The 20,893-nt window shown below is 36.6% G+C and overlaps 1 protein-coding gene across 4 annotated transcripts in view; it reads left to right on the top strand.

The window, feature by feature from the left end:
* Positions 1 to 20,893, top strand: part of Map3k20 (mitogen-activated protein kinase kinase kinase 20) — a 171,448-nt gene that overhangs the window by 103,776 nt on the left and 46,779 nt on the right. For all 4 annotated transcript variants that reach the window (XM_027946079.2, XM_071619067.1, XM_027946080.3 and 1 more), the window contains exons 8-11: positions 172 to 258; positions 5,711 to 5,785; positions 11,134 to 11,240; positions 18,768 to 18,903. In XM_027946079.2, coding sequence (XP_027801880.1) covers positions 172 to 258; positions 5,711 to 5,785; positions 11,134 to 11,240; positions 18,768 to 18,903 — 405 coding nt within the window. The remainder of the gene's footprint in view (positions 1 to 171; positions 259 to 5,710; positions 5,786 to 11,133; positions 11,241 to 18,767; positions 18,904 to 20,893) is intronic.

Below are 20,893 nucleotides of genomic sequence, written 5' to 3'. Positions count from 1 at the left end.
TATATAATATGTGAAAGAAGTCCTATGCAACAATATATATTTTGTCCAAGTTTCTACAGATGGGGTTGGTTGTATCTGGTAATTGGATACAATTAAATATTACGTAAAGTTTCAGTAATATACCAAAAATATAAAGTACAAGAATAAAATTCCGTTTTCTTTTTGTTCCAGGTTCTCTGGGAGATGCTAACAAGGGAGGTCCCCTTTAAAGGTTTGGAAGGATTACAAGTAGCTTGGCTTGTAGTGGAAAAAAACGAGGTAAGACTACGTTTCTCCATTCAGGTACATAGATCAGAAAACAGTATTGGGGTTTTGCAAAAGACTTTTTCATCTTCTTCAAATTGAAAGTAAGTTCACGCTTATGGAAAGATTAGCAGTAGGAGCTAACACAAAGGGTCAAAGTGATGTTATTCCTCATGAATGGACCCTTTACATCTAATTGTTGCAGCTTCACGTCGTGATGCTGTAGATCAAAAATTGTACAAGTACTGTACTAGTTTCTCAGTCTCAATTGTAAAACCTAGGGGTTTGTTCTTAGTGATGAAAGAAGCCATTGCGTCCAAGGTAGGGGAACAGTTTAACTCCATCTCCTGCGTTTAGGACATCTTTTTTACTGGCCGGGAGTTGATATATCTGTAAGAGACCTTCAGCTACTTCAACTTACCTCTCCCAGCAGGAGTCACTATAGTACAAGAAACTGTCGCTTAGATGAGAATTTCAAAAATAAAAGAAGAAAAAATAGTTTCAAAAAAGGGAAAAATTACAGTTTTGCCACCTACGTTGAACACTACATTGAAGATGAGCTCCTCACTGGAATTGGCGAGGCAGTGGCATAACTGTTCGCTTCTTCATGCAGAGCCTTTCCATTTCAAAAGAACTTCAGTGGCGTAAACACCGTTTGTGCTGTGTCCCCAGCCTCGCTTTTCTTCTTCCCACAAATTGAGGCTTTCAGTTAGTTGGACCTATGAGCCTACATCAGAGAACATGGCACATTCATATCAAAGAGAGCAACTACATTTTGAAAGGTTTAAAATTGTGCCTGAAACGCAGAGCCATGGAAATTCTCAGCATAAGGATGAAGCATCCAATATCAAGGTATTATAAGAACTTAGATCATGTAATGGAAGTATGCAGTTGTCTTTGCAAGGTGAAACAACTTTATTTCACAAAACTTCTTCATTTTCCAATCTTATCTGTGCCCTCCACAATGGTAAGAGTGTAGCCTTAAGATAAAATAATTTTCCAAACAGTGAATATATAAAAAGATCCCCTTTTTAATGCCTTAAAAGAATTAGCTTGATCTGCTTCCCAGGTGAATGCAGGAAAAGCTGGATTAATCAAAAAGCTGCTATTGACTAGGAGAAACCAAGTTTACTTCTTTAAGGTCACATAATCCAGAGTTACCTTATTAATTTGTCCTCCTGATTCATTGGGGATGGATGAAATGTTGATGATAGCTGAACTTGATGGGAGAGAACTGCTTGTTTAAGAAATGAAAAGGAGTTGTGTGCAAGAGTGTGCCTTCCCCATTGTTTCACAGGAGCTGCTCAGTTTTAATTAGATGTGATGGCAAGTCCCAGTGTGCAGTTAAGTAAGATCTCACACACGGACAGCCGATGTTTTTAGGATATGAGAGCCTACTTATTTCTGTTCTATTTATTTTGCCAATGATATGATTCAATGTTTGATTCAGGGCTTACAAATGAAAGTGAAGAGCATTATTGACCTTCTGTTGACTCTAGAGCAGAGCACCCGGGGTGATCTTGCCCACTACCTGCACTGAGATAAACCAAGAGAAAAGGGTATTTAAAGCTAAGTGGACCATCCAGATAAGTGTAAGACAGAATAATTAATATTTTAAAAATAAAATTTAGCTGAAGAATGGCAGAATAGGGGTAAATCTAATCTAAAGCATTTTTAAAACATTGAATATCAAAAGATGAAGAGAAGGATTGGCAATTACTCGTGCAGGACCTTCAGAGCCCCTTTAGCATTGCAGTCGAGGATGCAGCCCTCCCTCCATCCAAGGAGCACACCCTTTAGCTGTGGTCTGTTTTGATGATCAGTTTGTGGTGCATGGAGACCTCCATACTGTATGTATTAAATATAGCAGCAAGTGGAAAGAAACCACATGTGATGTGAGTTCTCTCAACTTTCTAATGAATTTAAGTAAAATTTGGTATTATAGGGATACTTATCTGCTGTTTTCATTCTGCACAGTACTTATTTGTCAAAAACATGGAAATTAAGTTTAAATGCAGTTTTCATTGTCATTCAAGAAGGTATCTTCCTCTCACCTCATAAATTGGAGGTACCTGTTTACAAAACAAATTTTGTTGACATAGCATTAAGGTAATTCCCAAAGGTTGATTTCATTTAGTAACAAAATTAAGACTTAAAGAAATATAATGTACAAAATCTTTTCAGTTTCTAATTATTTTATTTTAATGCTGAGTACCTTTGGTTATTGGGTTGAAAAAAGGTAACTGTATTTTTAACAGATCTCATTTAAATAAAGAATGATGTGTTTAAACCATCAAGGAAAAATTTTAAATGTGGTCTAGTCACCTGTAATGTCTACATCCAGTTATTAGAGTTACTTTTCTTCTTAACTTTCTATCTTGAAATAATTACAGACTCACAGGGATTTGTAAAAGTATTGCAAAGAATCATCCCCATCACCCAGCTTCCCTCTGGTACCTTACATAGCTATAGGACAGTATCAGAATCGGGGAACTGAGACTGGCACATTGCTCTTACCTAGATGTGAGTCCTGATTCAGTCTCACCATTTAGGACTGCTTTTTGCATCTATAGGAAATTAGTACTTTCTAAAAATATATCTGAAGATCTTTGCTTCTAAACCCTTAACAATGAAATGTAAGACTTTAAACCATCTTTTTTTTTTTCTAATATTAAATCTTACTAAAGCTAGATGCATAAAGCCCTATTAAACTTAAAAAGTAAACGGTGAACCCTTATGGAAGGCCTGGCTTTAAGAGGGCATTACTAAGGAGTTTTTAAATATACTCATCAACAGATGAGTATATTTGCTGTTGTCATTTCCATGAAACTCCATCAGTGGGCATTCAGAATGTTCTGGCAGCATAATTACTACACTTATAAATATTTAGATTCTTATGTAAAATGTGTTTTGTTCTAAGAAGCAAAACAATTTGATTAACATAGAAATCTTCATAAAACAATTCACTATTCTTGACTGTACATTTGAAAGATAAAAATTTGACTTAAAAAGTAATTTTTATATCTTATGTAGAATATGGTGCAAAAAAAGGATGTGATCTTTTAAAAATGTCATGACTAATTGAATGATTGGGAAATATTTTAATTTTAAATGTGAATCTTTATTTAAAAACATTGTAAGCAGCACCACAAACCTGGTGCTGAGATCTAGTTAATCCAGAATGTTTTAATGTATTAGGAATGTCCACAGTTACATAATCAGGACCTACATGCTTTGGATTCTATTTTAAAGTACTTTTTAATGCACCAAAATAATCCCTTACATAAAGTGTTTTGGTCTAGATTTAACTGATATTTGACCATGTCAGATTATTTTAAATGATGTGAGTTTTTGTGTACTTTGTCAGATGTTGTGTCAAAAAAGTTTTTCAGTATGAAAATATGACAGAAATCATTATCCATATCAGCCAGTTCTCATTTCAGTTCATGGAAAAATGTTGAGGTACGGTTATATTGAAAAGTATTAATTGACCCTTTCCAAAAACTCATTATTTTTAGTTATATATGGAGTACATTCAGTTGCATAAATGCAATTATAGTCTGTTTTTATTAGCCTCCATCTCTCAGCCATCTTATATTTTAAAAAATGAACACATGATTTTTCTTGATGAAAGTCAACATTATAGTAAAATAATAGTACAGTTTAATACTCCTTTCTCTAATTTGAGATCGTTAAGACATTTAAAAGTATTTAGTTTAGCCATTAATTTGGAGAAGTTTGTTTTGTTTTTCATTTTATTTTGTTTTGAGATTATCCATAATTCCAAATATAGACTTCTCAGCTTTCTTGCCAAGGCAACTGTTTTTCTAGTTTTACACATAACTTTCCCCAATCTAACCAAGTTCAGCTTGAAGTTTCTGTTTGTACAGTTTCTTTGGTAGACAGTACTGGGGAAAAATATTAGTACTTCATAGTGCAGCAGTTCTCAACTCTATCATACCCAGAGCTCTCTTTATAACAACTCTATTAACAACCAACACACCTCTGAAAGGAAATTCAGAGAAACGCAACATGTACACACATTATATTTTGAGTCAGTATAATGTTGTAATATAAAGGAGAAACTGAAATACATATTGCAGTGTACAAATGCTCAGGCATGACCCCACTAGAGGAACTAATGGGACAATTTTAGGTGCTTGCACCTGTGGCTAAATAGAATTCAATAGCTACAAATGCAGTCCCACAGAGTTGGGTTATATTAATGACTCTGGTACCAAGAGCAGCACTGCTCTTGGTGACAGTCTTCAAACTCTTGATAAAGTTATGAATAATGCAAAAATCAATCTGCCTTTGATTTGTTTTATTTGGTAAATATGTTGTAAATCAGAGTTGGATTCTAGGCACAGAAAATTAGAAATCTCATTGTTTACTTGTTTGTTTGCATGAATGCACATAGGGCATTTGAAATTTGTGGGTTGCAAGAGAGTCCTTGATCATGTTGGACTTAATGGCATATTGGAGGAGGTCTAACACTTATTTATTTATTTATTTATAGTACCAGGGATTGAACTCAGGGGCACTCCACCACTGAGCCACATTCCTAGCACTATTTTGTATTTTATTTAGAGACAGGGTCTCACTGAGTTGCTTAGCACCTCGTTTTTGCTGAGGCTGGCTTTGAACTCGAGATCATCCTGCCTCAGCCTCCCAAGCCACTAGGATTACAGGTGTGCTGCTGGGGATCAAACCTAGAATCTTGCATATACTACAAGGTGCTCTGCCACTGAGCTACAGCCCCATCCTCTGCAGTCTTTAAAACAAACAAACAAAAAAAATACCTTCTCAGTATAATGGTCTGGCATGTTCTATGACAACCACTACTGTAGAATGCTAGAATAGAATTGATGTTTGCATGATAAGTTGTGTTGTATCGGGTCCTTACAGTAGATGGGTGTGACCAAAGCAAAGCTATGAGTCATACATTCATAAAGTTTTACTTTCCAATGAGAAAATGCAGAGTTTTAAAAAATTATCTCTATAATTTTCTGTGCCAAAGATGTTTTCAGAGTTGTAAACCTCTTGCCAAAACTAAACTGGTTTCCTAGTTACCTGGCCTGTTTGCATTATTTCTTAAGTTGCTAATAAAAATACAGACTAAATCTATGGTTTTAGATTTAGTATCTAAGTTCCAACCTGCCCCTCTCCTACTATAGTTTCTTATAGTCTTGATCCTGTTTTATTGCATTTGTGCTGATGAACCTGACTTCTCCATCCACTACAATTCATCTGTGAAGGAAAAAGTGGGAGTCTTTGGAGATTAGATGATACAAATCTGAATGTAAATTCTCCCCTGTCATATATTAATCCATGGAGACTTCAGATTTCATATCTTGTTTATGCTATCAAATTAGCTCTTTTAGGGCTCCCTTTCAAATAGTCTTTGCTTACTGTAATGAGTAAATCCTATGATTTGTTTTGTTTTGTTTCCTTCTCTCTGTTATAGAGACTAACCATTCCAAGCAGTTGCCCCAGAAGTTTTGCTGAACTGTTACACCAGTGTTGGGAAGCTGATGCCAAGGTATATTTTTTGGTTGTTCAGTATTCTGAATTTTCACTTGTTTGTTTGGTTTTGAGTTTTTAAAATTTGAGTAATAAAATCCATTACAAAGCAAAGTTGGATTGGTGTTCCCGTGAGCCTCAGCCTGACTGCTAAGGCCCTGTGTTGGCATCTGCTTATCTTGATCTCTAGAGACTCATTATTGACTCTTTTTAAAAGTACTCTTTGGTATTCTTTATTCAGTAAAAATAATTTTGTTCTTTTGTTTTTAACCTTTAATAACCATTGGACCTCTATGTTATAAAAATGGCTAACACATCACAGTACATTTTATATGCCATTGGTTCTAAGCACTTTGTATATATTAACTCACTTATTTCTTAGAATGTATCTTTGAAATGGGTATTGTCATTACCCTCATCTTAAACATGAAGAACCAAAGCAAACAGAGGTTAAATAATGAGTCAAGGCCACACTGCTAGTATTGAGCTGATATGGTAGGAGCTGATCATGAACCCCAGAAGTCTGGCATGAGGCCCTGCTGTGTTGCCTGCCTAACCAGAGAACAGGCACAAATAGCACTTCCAGAGACTGTTGTTATGTTCTCCCTGTCCAGTTTCAGGGATGTTTTTGAGTTATCACAACAGAGTTGGAGAAATTGCAAAACTTGGCCTTTCTTGTGGTTATCGCATTAGAGCATGAATAGCCTGTTTCCTTTTCCTGCAAAGATCATTTAAAAGATTCTCACATACATATGGAAATATTTACAGATAAAGTGGTAGGCCAGTATTGGATTTACTTCAAAATGAGGTGAAGGCTAATGGATGCCAATATGGATTAAACCAGATTGCCCTAATAATTTCCAAAGCTCAGCGATAGGACATGGAGGTTCATTACATTGTTTTCTCTACTTTTGTGTATGTTTGGAATTTTTCATAAGAAAGTTAAAAAATAAGACTCTCACCAATTAAACATTGGAATAAGAGAGCAGTTAAACTCAAGGAAGGAACAGAAATCTTCAGGTTCACATTGGTGCCATTTTTCATAGAAATAGGGTTATTTCTGACTTTTGAAATAGAGGCCTAAAAAGAAAGACTAAAAAGTGAATTCTTTCCTAATTTAAACCCAGTTCTGTTCTGACATCCAGGAAGCATGAGTGATCACAACACATAGTCTGTTCTTCTACAACATACATCTTTAGTTGTGAGTAGCTCAGAAACTATTGGTGTGTATCAGACTGTTAGTGTAACACAGAATTTATGTTGATTCATGCAGAATGTTTTCCAGCACATTGTTCCACACTGAGAGCGAAGTACAATAATGCAGCCTGTGAGGCAGCCTGGTGCTGTGGGGCGCTTTCACTCCATATGGTCCTGCTTGGCCTGGTGTGGAAGTCTTGTTGCTGGTTCTCCCCAGCCACGAGCATTTGCCTTTGCCCTGGTGTCCAGCAGCTTCAATCTTTGCTGTCAGTCCTATTCTTCAAATTTATTTTGCCTATATTTTTTTCCAAATTGAGTCCTATATTTACTCAGTATTATTTTATTAAAGATTTTAACATGTTTTTAAGCTGTATTAGTATTTTTATTTGGAACAATTATTTTATTAGTACTCAATGACAAAATTGCATGGGTTTTCAATGGTCTTCCCTACCCCTGTTTAGGTCCTATTATTTTTGTGCATGATTTTACAAAATGTGGGTATTTTTAAACATTAAGAGAAAAGCCTACGCTTTGCAACTAATCCAGAAGATATTTGTAAGCTTGCTTAAAACATGGTATATTACCCTTACCCTACTCCTTCTATTAACCATTGTAATATATACAGTGATTTTGGTAGTATTTTTTCTACTACTTCAACAGAAATTTTGCCTGAAATTATTTGTATTAACTTAGATTAATGCATATACATCTGTATAATTGTAATTATATTTCAGTATGCAAAGCAAGTTTGTAATTTCTTAATTGAAAACTTGGCACTATATTAATCAAAATTCTAAGAACATATATTTATTGCTCATTAATTAAATCATAGTATAAAAACTTCATACAACAAGGACATTAGGCCCAACATTGAAGCCATGAAGTTGACATGACTTTAACATGAAGTTAGTTGACCCTTCTTTGGGAACTAAAGAATTTAGAAGAATTTAGTGTTTAGCCATGTGAAGTATAAAGAGAGTTTAAGATTGATTTTTTATTTTCTCAATTCATGACATCTCTTTTTTTTTTTCTTTTTCTTTCTTTTCTTTTTCTTTCTTTTTTTTTTTTTTTTGAGAAAAAGGAAAAAGAGGTTTATTGCTTTGCTAGCAAAGGAGAAACACAAGGGACTCTGTCCCAAAGGCTGTGATTCTTCCCTTCAGCAGGAACAGGGGGCTTTTAAAGAGGTGATTCAAAGGCTACATTCCACAGGTTCTCTGTTGGAGTTGTAACTCACTTCTTAATTTGGGAGACAGTAATTTCTGAGATCTTCTGGTACCCCAAAGTCTGGATTACTTCCTTTCATGACATTCTGATCCAACTATTCCATGCCCACTATGAGGGGTTTGATTGCATAGAGGTTGCAGCCCACATTGCCACCCAATCATTGTTCATCTCCTCCAGATCACCTTGTGTACGTTCATTTCCTGAGCATGCTCTCTTCCTTCTGTCTCTCTCCCTGATACTTCACTATGGAGCCTTCCCTGACTACTCTGTTGTCTCCAGCCCAGGCTTAGTCTAGCCTCCTGTTCCAAACCACAGTCTGGACCACTGCCCTACTTGAACTGTGCTATTTTTTAAAATATCTTTTTCCTTCCTAAATGCATTGCAAGCTCTATGATGGAATAGAACACTAATTCTTCTGTATTTCCTAAGAGCACTTTACATCAATTTAGTACATAGATGTCCAATTTGTTGTTGCCTGAAGAAGCTGGACCACAGTAGATTTTCTGGAAGGTAGATTTTAGTTCTCTGGCTAGAAATATGTAGCAGTTCAACCAGGAGTTGGTGCCAGTCCTGTGCATATATGGAGAGCCATAATTGGTATTTTCTTTTTTTCTAGTCCTAGATTTTTAGAGTATCAACACCTAGGTTGAAATATTCACCCCACCTCTAGGACTGATGTTCTTTTGTAATGAGGAGAGATGTGTATAAAAGAAAGCTTGTATTAAGTAAATGTTGGGTCACTCTAATGGTTCATGACAGGTGCTTAAAATATTTTATAGAAGAAAGAATTAATGAATATCAATTTAAGTCTTAAAAGAACATTTTTAAATAAGGAAAAAGAATAGCTAAAGCCATAAGTTTAGTAAGAATACCTCGTCCTTCTGTAATAAAAGGTGTGAAGGGGTTAAGAGCATGACTCCAGGTTGTGTACATTGCCTCCTGTGTGATGCTGGGCAGTTCAGACTTTTCTGAGACTAGTTCTCCTTATCTATAAAATGGAGATAACAAACACAGAAAAAATAAATGTAGATGTTTAATAAATATTCCTAGATGTGGTATTGTAAAGTAAACCAAATCTGCATAATACCTAAAAGGCACTTAAGCCCCCTCAAAGGAATGTCCATGAGAACCTATATCAAATGTTTTATTGTGTAAACAGAACATTCAAAGATATTACCATAAAATTCTATACTGTTGTTGCATTTTTCTTTCTTCTTCTTCATTTTATTTATTTTTTTCTTTTTTGAGACAGGGTCTCACTGTGTTACCCAGGGTAGTCTCCAGTGATCCTCCTGCCTCAGCCTCATCAGTAGCTGGGACTGCAGGCACATGCCACCACACCTGGCTGTGCTACATTTTGAATGTTCGCATTAATCATTTCTGTCTGAGAGTAAATGCTAGCTATAGAATTAAGATTTTTCTAGGAATGCTTGTCATCCAACTACAAAAGAGCATCACCTTAGAATAATTAAATATAGGGAGACATGTTTTTCTTTAAAAATCCATTAGCTTCTCCTCCTTCTTTTCCTTCTAAAATGAAAATCCTGTATTTATTATATAATTAATTCCTGTGCAAATGAAACATTTTTTTTCTTTTAAAACATGACACATGGTAGGAGAAATTAGAGTAGGAACAAAGGTAAAGAAGACAAACAATATTTCTCAAGTTTCCTACTTAAGGCATTTTCTTCTTTATTAGAAGGCTTAATGTACACCAGTAACATTTAGCTACTACACTCTCTTAAAACATAACTCACACATGTGCCTTTAAAAGAGAACAATATCAGTGGAACTCAATAAATATTCCAGTTTTATATTTCTGAGAAATGAAAAAACAAAAAAAAACTTTTCTTCATAATGTAGGAAGCATTCAAGTCCCAAGAGCAAGCCACCTCAACATTGTTCCTTCTTGTTTTTATGCTCCTAAATTAAAATGCATGTTTTAATTGCTGCAACTGTAATTTGTTCAGAAATGGTATAATTATGAAGCCTGATGAAGAGAGAATATGCATCATCCTTTTATTATCTTTCTCCATTTTTGTTTTAACCTTTTGTTTCAACCTTGGCTAGAGTCTAAAGAGAAAGACTAGTGTAGTTACTGCTCATTGAAGAAGTACACTTAACCACTGCCTTTTCAGTTTCTGCTGAACAGGATCTTCCATTGTCCCAGCACTAAAGCTGGTTCTAATGTGAAATATACATTGAGAGCAATGACATCAAGATAGCTTTAAAATTGGGGTTTCTTCCCAACCAACTGATTTGGGAAATTTTATTAGTTCAGATGGATTGATTGGTAGATTTTTCCCCATCATTTTACATAAAATCTTTCAAACATATGAAAAAGTCAAAAGGATTTCACAGTGACTAGCATGCCCATGATGCTAGTAATGTTTTACTAGCTTTATCACATAAATATTTACATGACTTAACTTTTTCCTTTTAGGGACCTTAATCATTTCAGAGAGAATTAGCACTCTTTTTGCCTAGAGAAAAACTACTAATTACCCCAGTTTTAGGCCACATGATATAAAAATAACGTCTAAATCTATTTCTTATAAATAGTTGATTGGGCCAGGCATGGTGGTGCACACCTGTGATCCCAGTGACTCGGGGAGGCTGGAGGCAGGAGGATTTCCAGTTCAAAGCCAGCTTCAGCCACTTAGTGAGGCCCTCAGCAATTGAGCAAGAGCACAATGAAAAGGGCTGGGTATGTGGCTCAGTGGTTGAGCACGACTGGGTTCAATCCTTGGTACCAAAAACAAAAATTGTTAGTTGAAAATAGAGAACACAGTTCCCTAAACCAGAGCAATGTGATGGTTGTAAAATAAACCAGAACACTGCATCATTTCTTTTAGTTACAGTAGGTTGAGCTTATTACTACATTTTTCTCTTGAAGATCTCCCTTCTTAAGTGTCCACAATTGATTGCTTTTCTTCTCTTCTTCAGAAACGGCCATCCTTCAAGCAAATCATTTCTATTTTGGAGTCCATGTCCAATGACACCAGCCTTCCTGACCAGTGTAATTCGTTCCTGCACCACAAGGCAGAATGGAGGTGGGTGACCCTGGTGCCCAGTCCCAGCCCTGGCTTCAAAGGTCCATCACTAACCTCAGTAGGGAAAAGGACCAGAGACGCTGACCACAGTCTGATTGCTAAGCATAGCATAGAAACAACACACAAAAAAAGTCATAAGATTTTGGAGATCTGATTAGTCTTCCATTTCATAAGTAAGCAAGAAAGCGTATTTCTCTAAGCTTGTTGCTTTAGTATGTTACCCAGTATTTGGAAAGAATATTGAAATCATATCTTCTGAGACAAAAGATGGTTACCAGACATTTCTGTATATACACTGTTAGGAAGCTTTGGCCTCTAACCAGTAAGAAATAAAAATACCATTAGCCTTGAAGTTTGAAGTTCTCTCTGTGTGCTAGTTAGAGGTTAGAAAGACTATACAAACACTTCTAAAAGAAAACTCTAGATGTTATAAATCCTATTAAAATTTCTTAAGTGTAAAACAAACTTAGTAATGAGAAAATCGTATTATATGAGTGGAAAAAGTAAGCCAGGGTGAAACATTTGCGACAGGTCACATGATGCAGGAATATAAATAGCGTGTTTGGGAGCTGACACTACTCCTCCCCTGACGCTACAGAGATTTTAAGTAACTTCATCTCTGCTCCTGACAGCCCTGGCAGTAAGTGACACCTTACGCCATCTGCTGATGCCAAGTGAATACTGCACATACTGTGAAAATCTGAGTTGTTTACTGCTGTTGTTAGACATTTCTTGGGGAATTCTGTTGGTGTTTTACAGTGCTCTTATTTATTTATTCTTTTGAAATAGCTGTGTAGGGCCAGTGAATTTAATGAATTTTTATTTAGGAATACAAATATAATACAGTAAAAAGTCTAGGTATGGAGGCTAGAGTTGTAGCTCATAGGTAAAATAAAGACATTGTGTCCATCTGTGACCAGAAAAAATTTTTTTAAAATGTATGGTTATGAGGGACTTTTTTTAATGTTGAAATAATTAACAAAACAGAACAAGAAAGTAATGTTTCCTATATTAAGAGGTGAGTGCACACCTAATCAATTCACTCCCCTGAAATCCATACATGTTCCCATTGCTCCTAAGAGAAATACTTCAGAGTCAGGAAATACTTCAGAGTCAGGAAACCCCCTACTCTGATTTCACTAGTCTCATCTTAACAGCACCAGTCTGCCCCTTAGTTTCTGGCCTGCAGTCCCACAACAGAGGAACATTTCTGCTTTACTCAGAGTCTCTGCAAGCTCAGTTTCCTAGTTTAAAGCCATCCCATCTCAGTTACACTACACCTGACCCCATCCCCCACCCCAGCTCCTACTGGCTTCAGTGGCCACTGGACCAGGAAGTGTACCCTGAGCCAGGAAGGTACCCTGACTCTAGGTCAGACCATTCCCACCTGCATGCTCTGCAGTTTATTGTTTAATGTCTCAGTGGCTGAAACATTGGAGGGGTAGGCATTACATTATCTTTGTTTATCACTCATTGTCCCCACAGCATCTAGCATGTGCCTTGAACATAGTAGTTACTCAATAAATACATAGGGAAGGAATAAAATACCATAACGATGATAACATAAAAGACATTATGCTCTTGCACAAGAGAATATAAATATGTAAGTTAATTTTCCCTACAGAAGTCTTTCTTACATTCACTCGTTGGTGTGTTCCTTGAACCTCTGCATTTGGAGACATGGGTGGTGCCATTCTCAGTATTGGGCTATAGTAATGAGCATGACCATCCCAAAGCTCATGGTGCACTCCAGCAGGAGAGGCCAATGTTAAACTGCTAAATATAAGTGTACAAATAACTATTTAATTACTGTTTTGACAAGCATTATGACAGAAGTACTGGATATCTGAGAGCATTAACCATGAAATCCAATCTAGTCTGGGGATATAATAAAAGAATTCCCCAAGGAAATGCTATTTGATCTGTTACCCAAAGGATTAATAAGATTTTAATACTAGTATCAATACCTTTGAGATAGGGAGTCTCTAAAAGTATGCCAACAAAATCAGAAAACAAATTGATGTTTGTAAATTTAAAACCTTTAAAAATAAAAATTCAAAACATGTATATGGCCAAAAGCAATGTCCATCATAAATAAATTTCCAAGTACTTCTCAAACATTTTGGTCTCAGGATCCTATTACACTCTTAAAAATTATTGAGGACTTCAAAAAAATTTGTCTAAGTCATATCTGACAATATTTACCACATTCAAAAATAGAACTGAGAAAAATTTAAAATATGTGTTTATTGATCTGTTTCAAAAACAATAATAAATCCTGCTTCTCAATTCAGCCTATGGCCCTATCACATAATGCCCCTGGAATACTCTGTACATTTATAAAAGAATTAGAGTAGAAAAGGCAAATCTGTCTTAGAGGTATTCTGGAAACCAGTCTGACCTCAAGAATCCTCTGAAAAGTTCTCTTAGGTTCCCATACCATACACTGAAAAACATTTTGATAGAGAATTACTATCTTTAAAAGAACAATTTAATTAAAATATACTAAAGGACATGAAAGAGCATTTCACAAAACGAGAAATCAAATAGTTAATAAACATATGAAAAATATTCAACCTCCTTTAATCATCAAGTAAATACAGGTAACCATAATTTATTAGATTGGCAAAAATTCACATTATGAAAATGCTTAGTGTTATAGGCCTTCTCATACATTGCTAACAGGGGAAACACTAACTGCCGGGACAGTTACATTCCTATAAAATGTTTTTATTCTATGTCCCAGAAGTCCTACGTCTACCATTTTATTCCTAAGAAATAAACAGGAATGGTATGCAAGAAATGTATAGGCACTTGTTCAGGCAGCCTAATTTAGATTTGCACAACTAGAAGTGGTGTTAAGTACAAAAATATGGAAATAGTTTTTTAAAATGATAATATTGCTATATACTAAATAAAACAGAACCATTATACACACACACACACACACACACGACAAATGATTTTAAAATAGAGGCTATAGTCCAGTTTGTTTAGAATGATTCCATTTTTTTATAAAATAAAGGTGCATTAATAGTATGTATATAAATACAAAGAAAAAGTACCAAAAAGACATTTTTGCAGGGCATGGTGGTTTATACCTGTAAACCCAGCTACTTGAGACACTGAGGCAAGGATCCCAATTTCCAGGCCAGCCTCAGGAACTTAGTGAGACCCATCCTGAAAATAAAAAATCCAAAGTATTGGGGCTGTAGCTCAGTGGTAGAGTGCCCCTGAGTTCAAATTCCCACTACCAAAAACAAAAACAGAGTGTTGGGACTGGGGTTGTGACTCAGTAGGGGAGTGCTCAATTCCCACTACCAAAAAAACAAAAACAAAACACAGTGTTGGGACTGGGGTTGTGACTCAATGGTAGAGTGCTTGCCTAGCATGTGTAAGGCACTGGGTTCAATCCTCAGCATCACATAAAAATAATATGTAAAATGAAGGTATTGTGTCCGTCTACAACTAAAAATTTTTTTTTTTAAATCCACAGTGTAATCACTGGGTAGTGAGATTATTGAAGAGTGCTGTCTTTTTGTATATCTGTATTTTTTTACTTGTTTTACATTAAGCCTGGATTAGTTGAATGATTAATTTTTTAAAGTCTTCAGGCCAGGTGTGGTCGTACATGCCTGTAATCCTAACTGTTCAGGAGGCTGAAGTAAGAGGATCACAAGTTGGACCCATCCTAGGCAACATAGGGAGACCCTGTCTCAAACAAAGAATACTTCAAGGTGAAAAATGAGCAAAATAAATTTGATGATAGAGGATGGAGGAAAATACATCAGTATGTTTTTGGAAAATACAGTTGGCCAGGGGGCATCCTTAGTGGCTCTTTCAGGAACTATTGACCCTGCTCTTAGGGCTGGAGAGAAAATGTGTATTTTTTCCTGAACCAGCAAACCATAGATTGAGAATCCTAGAGCTGTTTTAACTGAACTTGGTAATTGGTTAAAGACATGGGGAATAATATCAATTATAATAATAAACACAGTTACTGTTCATGAGGTTCCTACCAGATGCCTGTACTTCATTTGGATTATCTTTTTAAATCCCCATGGCAACCCTAATTGTATCACAGATACAAAAACTGAAGCCCAGGCAGGTTGGGTAACTTGCCTAGATCGTACTGTACTGAGATGAAGCCTGTAATGGGACCCAGGGGGTCTGGTACACAGGCCACTCCGGCATGTATGCTGCACTGTGCTTTTGCTGGACTGTGGCCACTGGTTATGCCAACTCCCCATTAACATGCAGGATTCATTTAACTGGATCCTGTTTAGCTACGAGTCATATTACAGGGCATGATTGTTTTAGGTTATCATTACAGCAAAAAGACTGTCTTACTCAATCTGCCAAGTGCTGAAAAGAATGATGTTTTTATCAAATCATCTGGGTATTTCAAAGGACAACATATTCAGACTACTTCTTGCTTTTCCCCAACTTTTGTGTGGTGCCTAAAGCCATGGGACTGGGGTCCAAAGACTATTTTAGCGAATGAGAGTCACAGTGCAGTCTGCTTCCAATCCTGCTGTGGTGTGTCTGGCAGATGATTGTTTTCTGGTAGAGCTTTCTCTACACATAGACCAGATGGAACATCTATTTTTGGAAAATTAAATGATTCTAAAATTCTTTTTTAAAGCTAGATTATTAAAATCCACATAAACTGTGTTCTTCTTGTTGGTCTAATAAATAAGAAAGAAATCTAGTATCAGCCATTTCCCTGTTCATCAAATCCTCATCTTGATTCTCCTCCTGTTAACATAAGAGCAATAATGGCAGTGAGCATCAAGAACAGAAAGTGTACCCTGTTTGTCCTGTTTGCAGTTTTTATTAATCCCTGTGATTGTCTACAAACGATGGCATTCTGCATCAAGTGAGTTACATATGGTTATGAGCATTCAGACCCATGTCTCTGAAAAACACTGTTTGTTGTGTTTTTCCTTGGTGACCAAAGTCCTCTCAGCGTGACATGCCTTCTTGACAACAAAAAGCTGAGATCAGAAAATGTAATCGTTCCAACTTAGATTTTAAGCACAAACATATGATACATAACACTAATGTATATTTATCATGTAATATATATGTGTGTGTGTGTGTGTGTGTGTGTGTGTGTGTATATATATATATATATATATATAATTTTAGCAAATAGATCTTTTATTTCAAAGTAAGTGTCTATTTAATGAAAGAAGTTAATTACAGTTCATTGCCTGTTCATAGAAATACTACTTGAAATCAAACTTGGTTGGGTTTAGTTTAAGAGAAAACATAAAATTTTCACCAACCAAGACACTTAAACTATAATTTTAGAACAGGAAGTTTATATAAATGCACCAACAAATGCACTTGATACAGAACAACACACCAACAAAAAGGGAACATCTAGGGGATCAGTGTCTGTCCTTGGGCTTGAGTTTCTTGTGGTACCTAACCTCAGAGCCTTGGGCACAGGAGCCAGAACACAGCTGGGAACCTGGGCCTGAGGAGCAGATGGAGGAAGATCTGTTCAGTCAGTGTTTGTTTGTGTGTCACAATTTTCAGCTTACTTAACTTTTGATCTCTTTTCCAGAAGGGCTCAAAAAATCGCAGTGGGCTCCCAGAGCTGGAACTTGAGATGAGCTCTTGGGTTCAATTACAAGTGAAACAGAATGTGTTGGCCATTTACCCTGACTGAAAAGAACATCAGTGAGATCAGTCTCACTGGCAGGAGAGTTGGGACTGGTTGAAAAAAGGGCTGTACAGACCAATGGCCCACACCACTGCCATCTCACCTCTGAGCATGCCCAGCTGTGAGGCCTCTTTGCCACCCTCTGACTGAAGATAGCTTGCTTTTTTCTTTCTTTTTGGATTACAAAGTTTATCCTAACATTTTCCATATTGATTTTTCCCCTCAATCCCTCATTTGAAAAATAAAAGCACGTTGTCTGTGAATGGGCATAATATCCTTGTCAGAAATATCAGTGGTTTAATTTGGATTTTATAATAGTCTTGATTCTGAAATATTGCTGCTTCCGGGCCTTATTAGAAACTGTGACGCGATTCTCTTTATGCCTTTTCACATGGCATGAATGAAAGGGATGGAGTGTTGATATTTGTGGGTGGCATTTACTTGCTGCCTACCTAGCTAAAGAACTTTTCAGTCAAGCAGAGAAGCAAAGCCTTGGGCCCACATCCAGACCCACCTCAATAACTGTTCCCTGAGTTGGACTTTGCCAGTGAATACCTAGAAACCACTTGTTTTCCTTCATTAAGTTCTTATCTGTAAGAGTATTAGAATAAGCCTCTCACATCCTCTGATTTTCCCTGGTAATAAAAAGGCAGATTTTGGTTGCACATATTCATTAACTTTGACCAGGGGCTCTCCCTTTCACACCTCCCCATCTCCCTGAGGATGCAGTCTAAGGCACAGGGGCATAACTGTTGGCAGCACTCAGGAGCCAATAGACATGGCACCGATTTCCCACTTGCCACCTCTTCCTCTTTTTTGTCTTCCTCTCTGTGGGCCTTCCTTCCTGGCCTCCCCTTCCCTCTCCCCTTCTCCCAGTCCCGTCTCATCCCCTCATTACTGTGGCTTACTTACCAGCACTTCAGAAACTCAAGGAAAGAACTTCCAGTTCTCCAAGCATAAATTTAGACATCATGACAGCCCTGCAGGAGAAAAAAGTTTGTGCCAAGCCATGTTAGCAATTTCCCTTGCTGTGAAGAACAGGTTTCTATTACTGGGCACATTGTTCCAAGTGTGAGGTTGGTGGGCCCAGAGAGATGAAGCAGAAATCTTCCTTTAAACATTATTAAGAAAGAGATCTTCAGAGCTCCTCTGGCCCACAGTGTCCTATACTTACCTGATTGTAAAGACTTTCCTGAGTTTTTATCAAATAATGCAAGTCCTTCCCAGCCCCCTGTCTAATGAATCATGAGCTCCAAGGAAAGGGAATCTGTGCTTTTGTTGTTTTGTTGTTTTCAACAAGCTGCCCAGGTAATTCTTAGGATCAGGCAAGTTATAGAGTCTTGATATGCTATAACCACCACCCCTCCAACCAAGGAAGCTGAGTCAGATTAATCTGTTGATTGCTAGGGTTGCTCAGCCACAGGTAGGCTAAAGTGCCATCTCAATCACTTGCCAACAGTATGATACTGATAGCCTAACCTGAGTGTCATTTTCCCATCCATAATACAAATTAGTAACTGTTTGTTGGGCTGTTCTGGGAATAAGATGAGATATGTAATGTACTTTATAAACTCTATAAACAGCTCTCTGACTATAGGCACTCACTAACGACTAGCCTAGACACCAGCTCCAGGTTATGCTGCATCCCACGACTCTTTGATGCTTTGTTGCAATACTTTGAGCATGTTTTTCCAAACCAGAAGCTACCTGTTGATTTTTAAGGATATAGAAGATGCCTGCTTCCCTGGGTATGTCCTGGTCAACTTCAAAACACACGCATTAGTCTTTTACTCTGATGAGCATTCTGATGGACACTGTAGTAGAGTTGAGACTTACCAGTTGTCCTTGTGCAGGTGTGAAATTGAAGCAACCCTTGAGAGACTAAAGAAACTAGAGCGTGATCTCAGCTTTAAAGAGCAGGAGCTCAAGGAACGGGAAAGACGGTTAAAGATGTGGGAGCAAAAACTGACAGAGCAGTCTAACACCCCGGTGAGTACTCGCAGCCGGCTTCCCACGTGCAGCATTAGAATGTGGCTGAGCATGGCAGCTCTTCTCCTGTCCTGCCTCCTCCTCACTTCCTGCCTTACGCCTGTGTGCTAAAGGCCTTCATTTGTAGCAACTAGTATAAATGATCAAAATGCCAGAAATTTAAAAGAAAAGTCCTGTCCTATTTCTGGCTTTTTCCTTAAGAAATGTTATTCTCTCCATGTGCTTGTATATTAGACTTACAAAAATAAAATCTGATGTATTTTCACACCATCTGTTAGGTCCCCAGAACATGTGCCTAAATGCTGATTAACTCTTTATTAACTTCATCAGTAATTAATAACTAACTCCAAGGTAGCTAAGAAAGTCTTTGTGCCACAATTCAACCACATTTTTCTTCTAAAATAGAACTAGCCTGATGGTGTTAATATTCCTTGCTCAATTTAGTGTTATGACCATGGCAGCAAAATATTAGAAAAGCTTAGGATATGCTTCTAGTATATTCTATATCCAGGAAGAATCTTGATTTTTCCCAAGTATTATATTTAGAGAAAAAAAATTCTTTTTAAGGATTTTACTATGTACACACTAACCTTGAGCTTACATTCTAACATAATATGTTAAAGTCTAAGCAGATTTCAGCATTCTTTTCTGTTTTAAATGACTTGTTTCTAGCAACTAAGTACAAATTTATCTGTTTTTCCAGGACTTTTAATGGGAAATATTTTCCCACTCAAAATCACAATGATAGAGTAAAAGTAAACTTATATTTTTATATTTTGATAGTTGCTATGACAATTATACCAAATAACTTAAATTCCCTTCTTTTTAAATTTATATATTCATTCTAATTTGTTGTACATGACAGCAGAATGAATGCATTTCAGTTCATAGTACAAATATAAAGCACAATTTTTCTAAATGCTCTTCATTAAGCAGTCAGTGCGCAATTGCAAATATTTCCCAATGTCTAAAGAGTAAAAATAGTTTGTCTTCTTTTCCAACTTGTATAGAAAAGCGACCTGATATCCAAAAATGAAAACGCAATGAAATTAAATGTCCATTATCAAATTTAACTTTTTTAAAAAAAGATTTTTGTAATCCAGTGGACCCCAAAATAAGAGTTTAATAGCTACACATAAGACTATCTTGGGACATTACAAAGGTACATTTTCTAAATTTCTAGATTTCACTTGGTTTTCAAGTAAGGACTAGAGGGAAGTTCCCTGATGAGGTTGAATTGATGCTGGCAGGCAGACTAGAAAGCACTACCCCAGGGATCTGCACAGGAGCCCTACTTTTCTAGGCTGATGAGGGACAGGAGCAGGAATGGGCCCTTGTCCCTGCAAGCACGTCCTCTGAAGCCTGAGAGGATTTTTTTGTTTTATTTTTCAAATGCATTGAAATCTTAAAGCACTGCATGGCTTGACTCTTTCTAAATGTAGTATTTTAAGAAAAAAAAAAAAAAAACTTTAAACCACCTATTAGAGTATGCTTTAGAACCTTTCTTTGAATTATTGGCATCAGTTTTGCTAAGAAATTATGGGCTGCCTTGCACACATTATTGCTATTAGTAACATAGTTGTGTAATAAATAATAAAACGCTATGAGTGCTCAGTAGGATGTATGCTTGCATTTTAACTCCAGAAAACTTTCTGTAAAGGAACTGCTCTGAGGGCCACCATCTAACAATGGACAGCATGAAGCACAATCTCAGTGAGATTTCCTTTGCTTTTCTTACTTATGAGGTCTAAGTTTTCTTTCTTTATAGTACCTGCTTTTAATGTCTCCTCTGCTTAGAGCTGGTATTTCTGAAGGAAAGAAAGTTTATGCTCAGATATTTTATAAGTAGCTGTTTTCTTTTATCCTCATTTCAGTTTCTAGTTGGCTTTAAATGAGATTACTGAAAGATAAAATAAATCTTTGAAAAAGGAAGTGGCTGGAAGCTGAGGTTTTCTGTATGTAGCCTCGTCTTAATTATAAAACTTTAACG

The sequence above is a fragment of the Marmota flaviventris genome, chromosome 11, assembly GCF_047511675.1.
Source record: "Marmota flaviventris isolate mMarFla1 chromosome 11, mMarFla1.hap1, whole genome shotgun sequence".
Taxonomy (NCBI): domain Eukaryota; kingdom Metazoa; phylum Chordata; class Mammalia; order Rodentia; family Sciuridae; genus Marmota; species Marmota flaviventris.
This window is presented reverse-complemented; position numbering and strand designations above follow the sequence as displayed.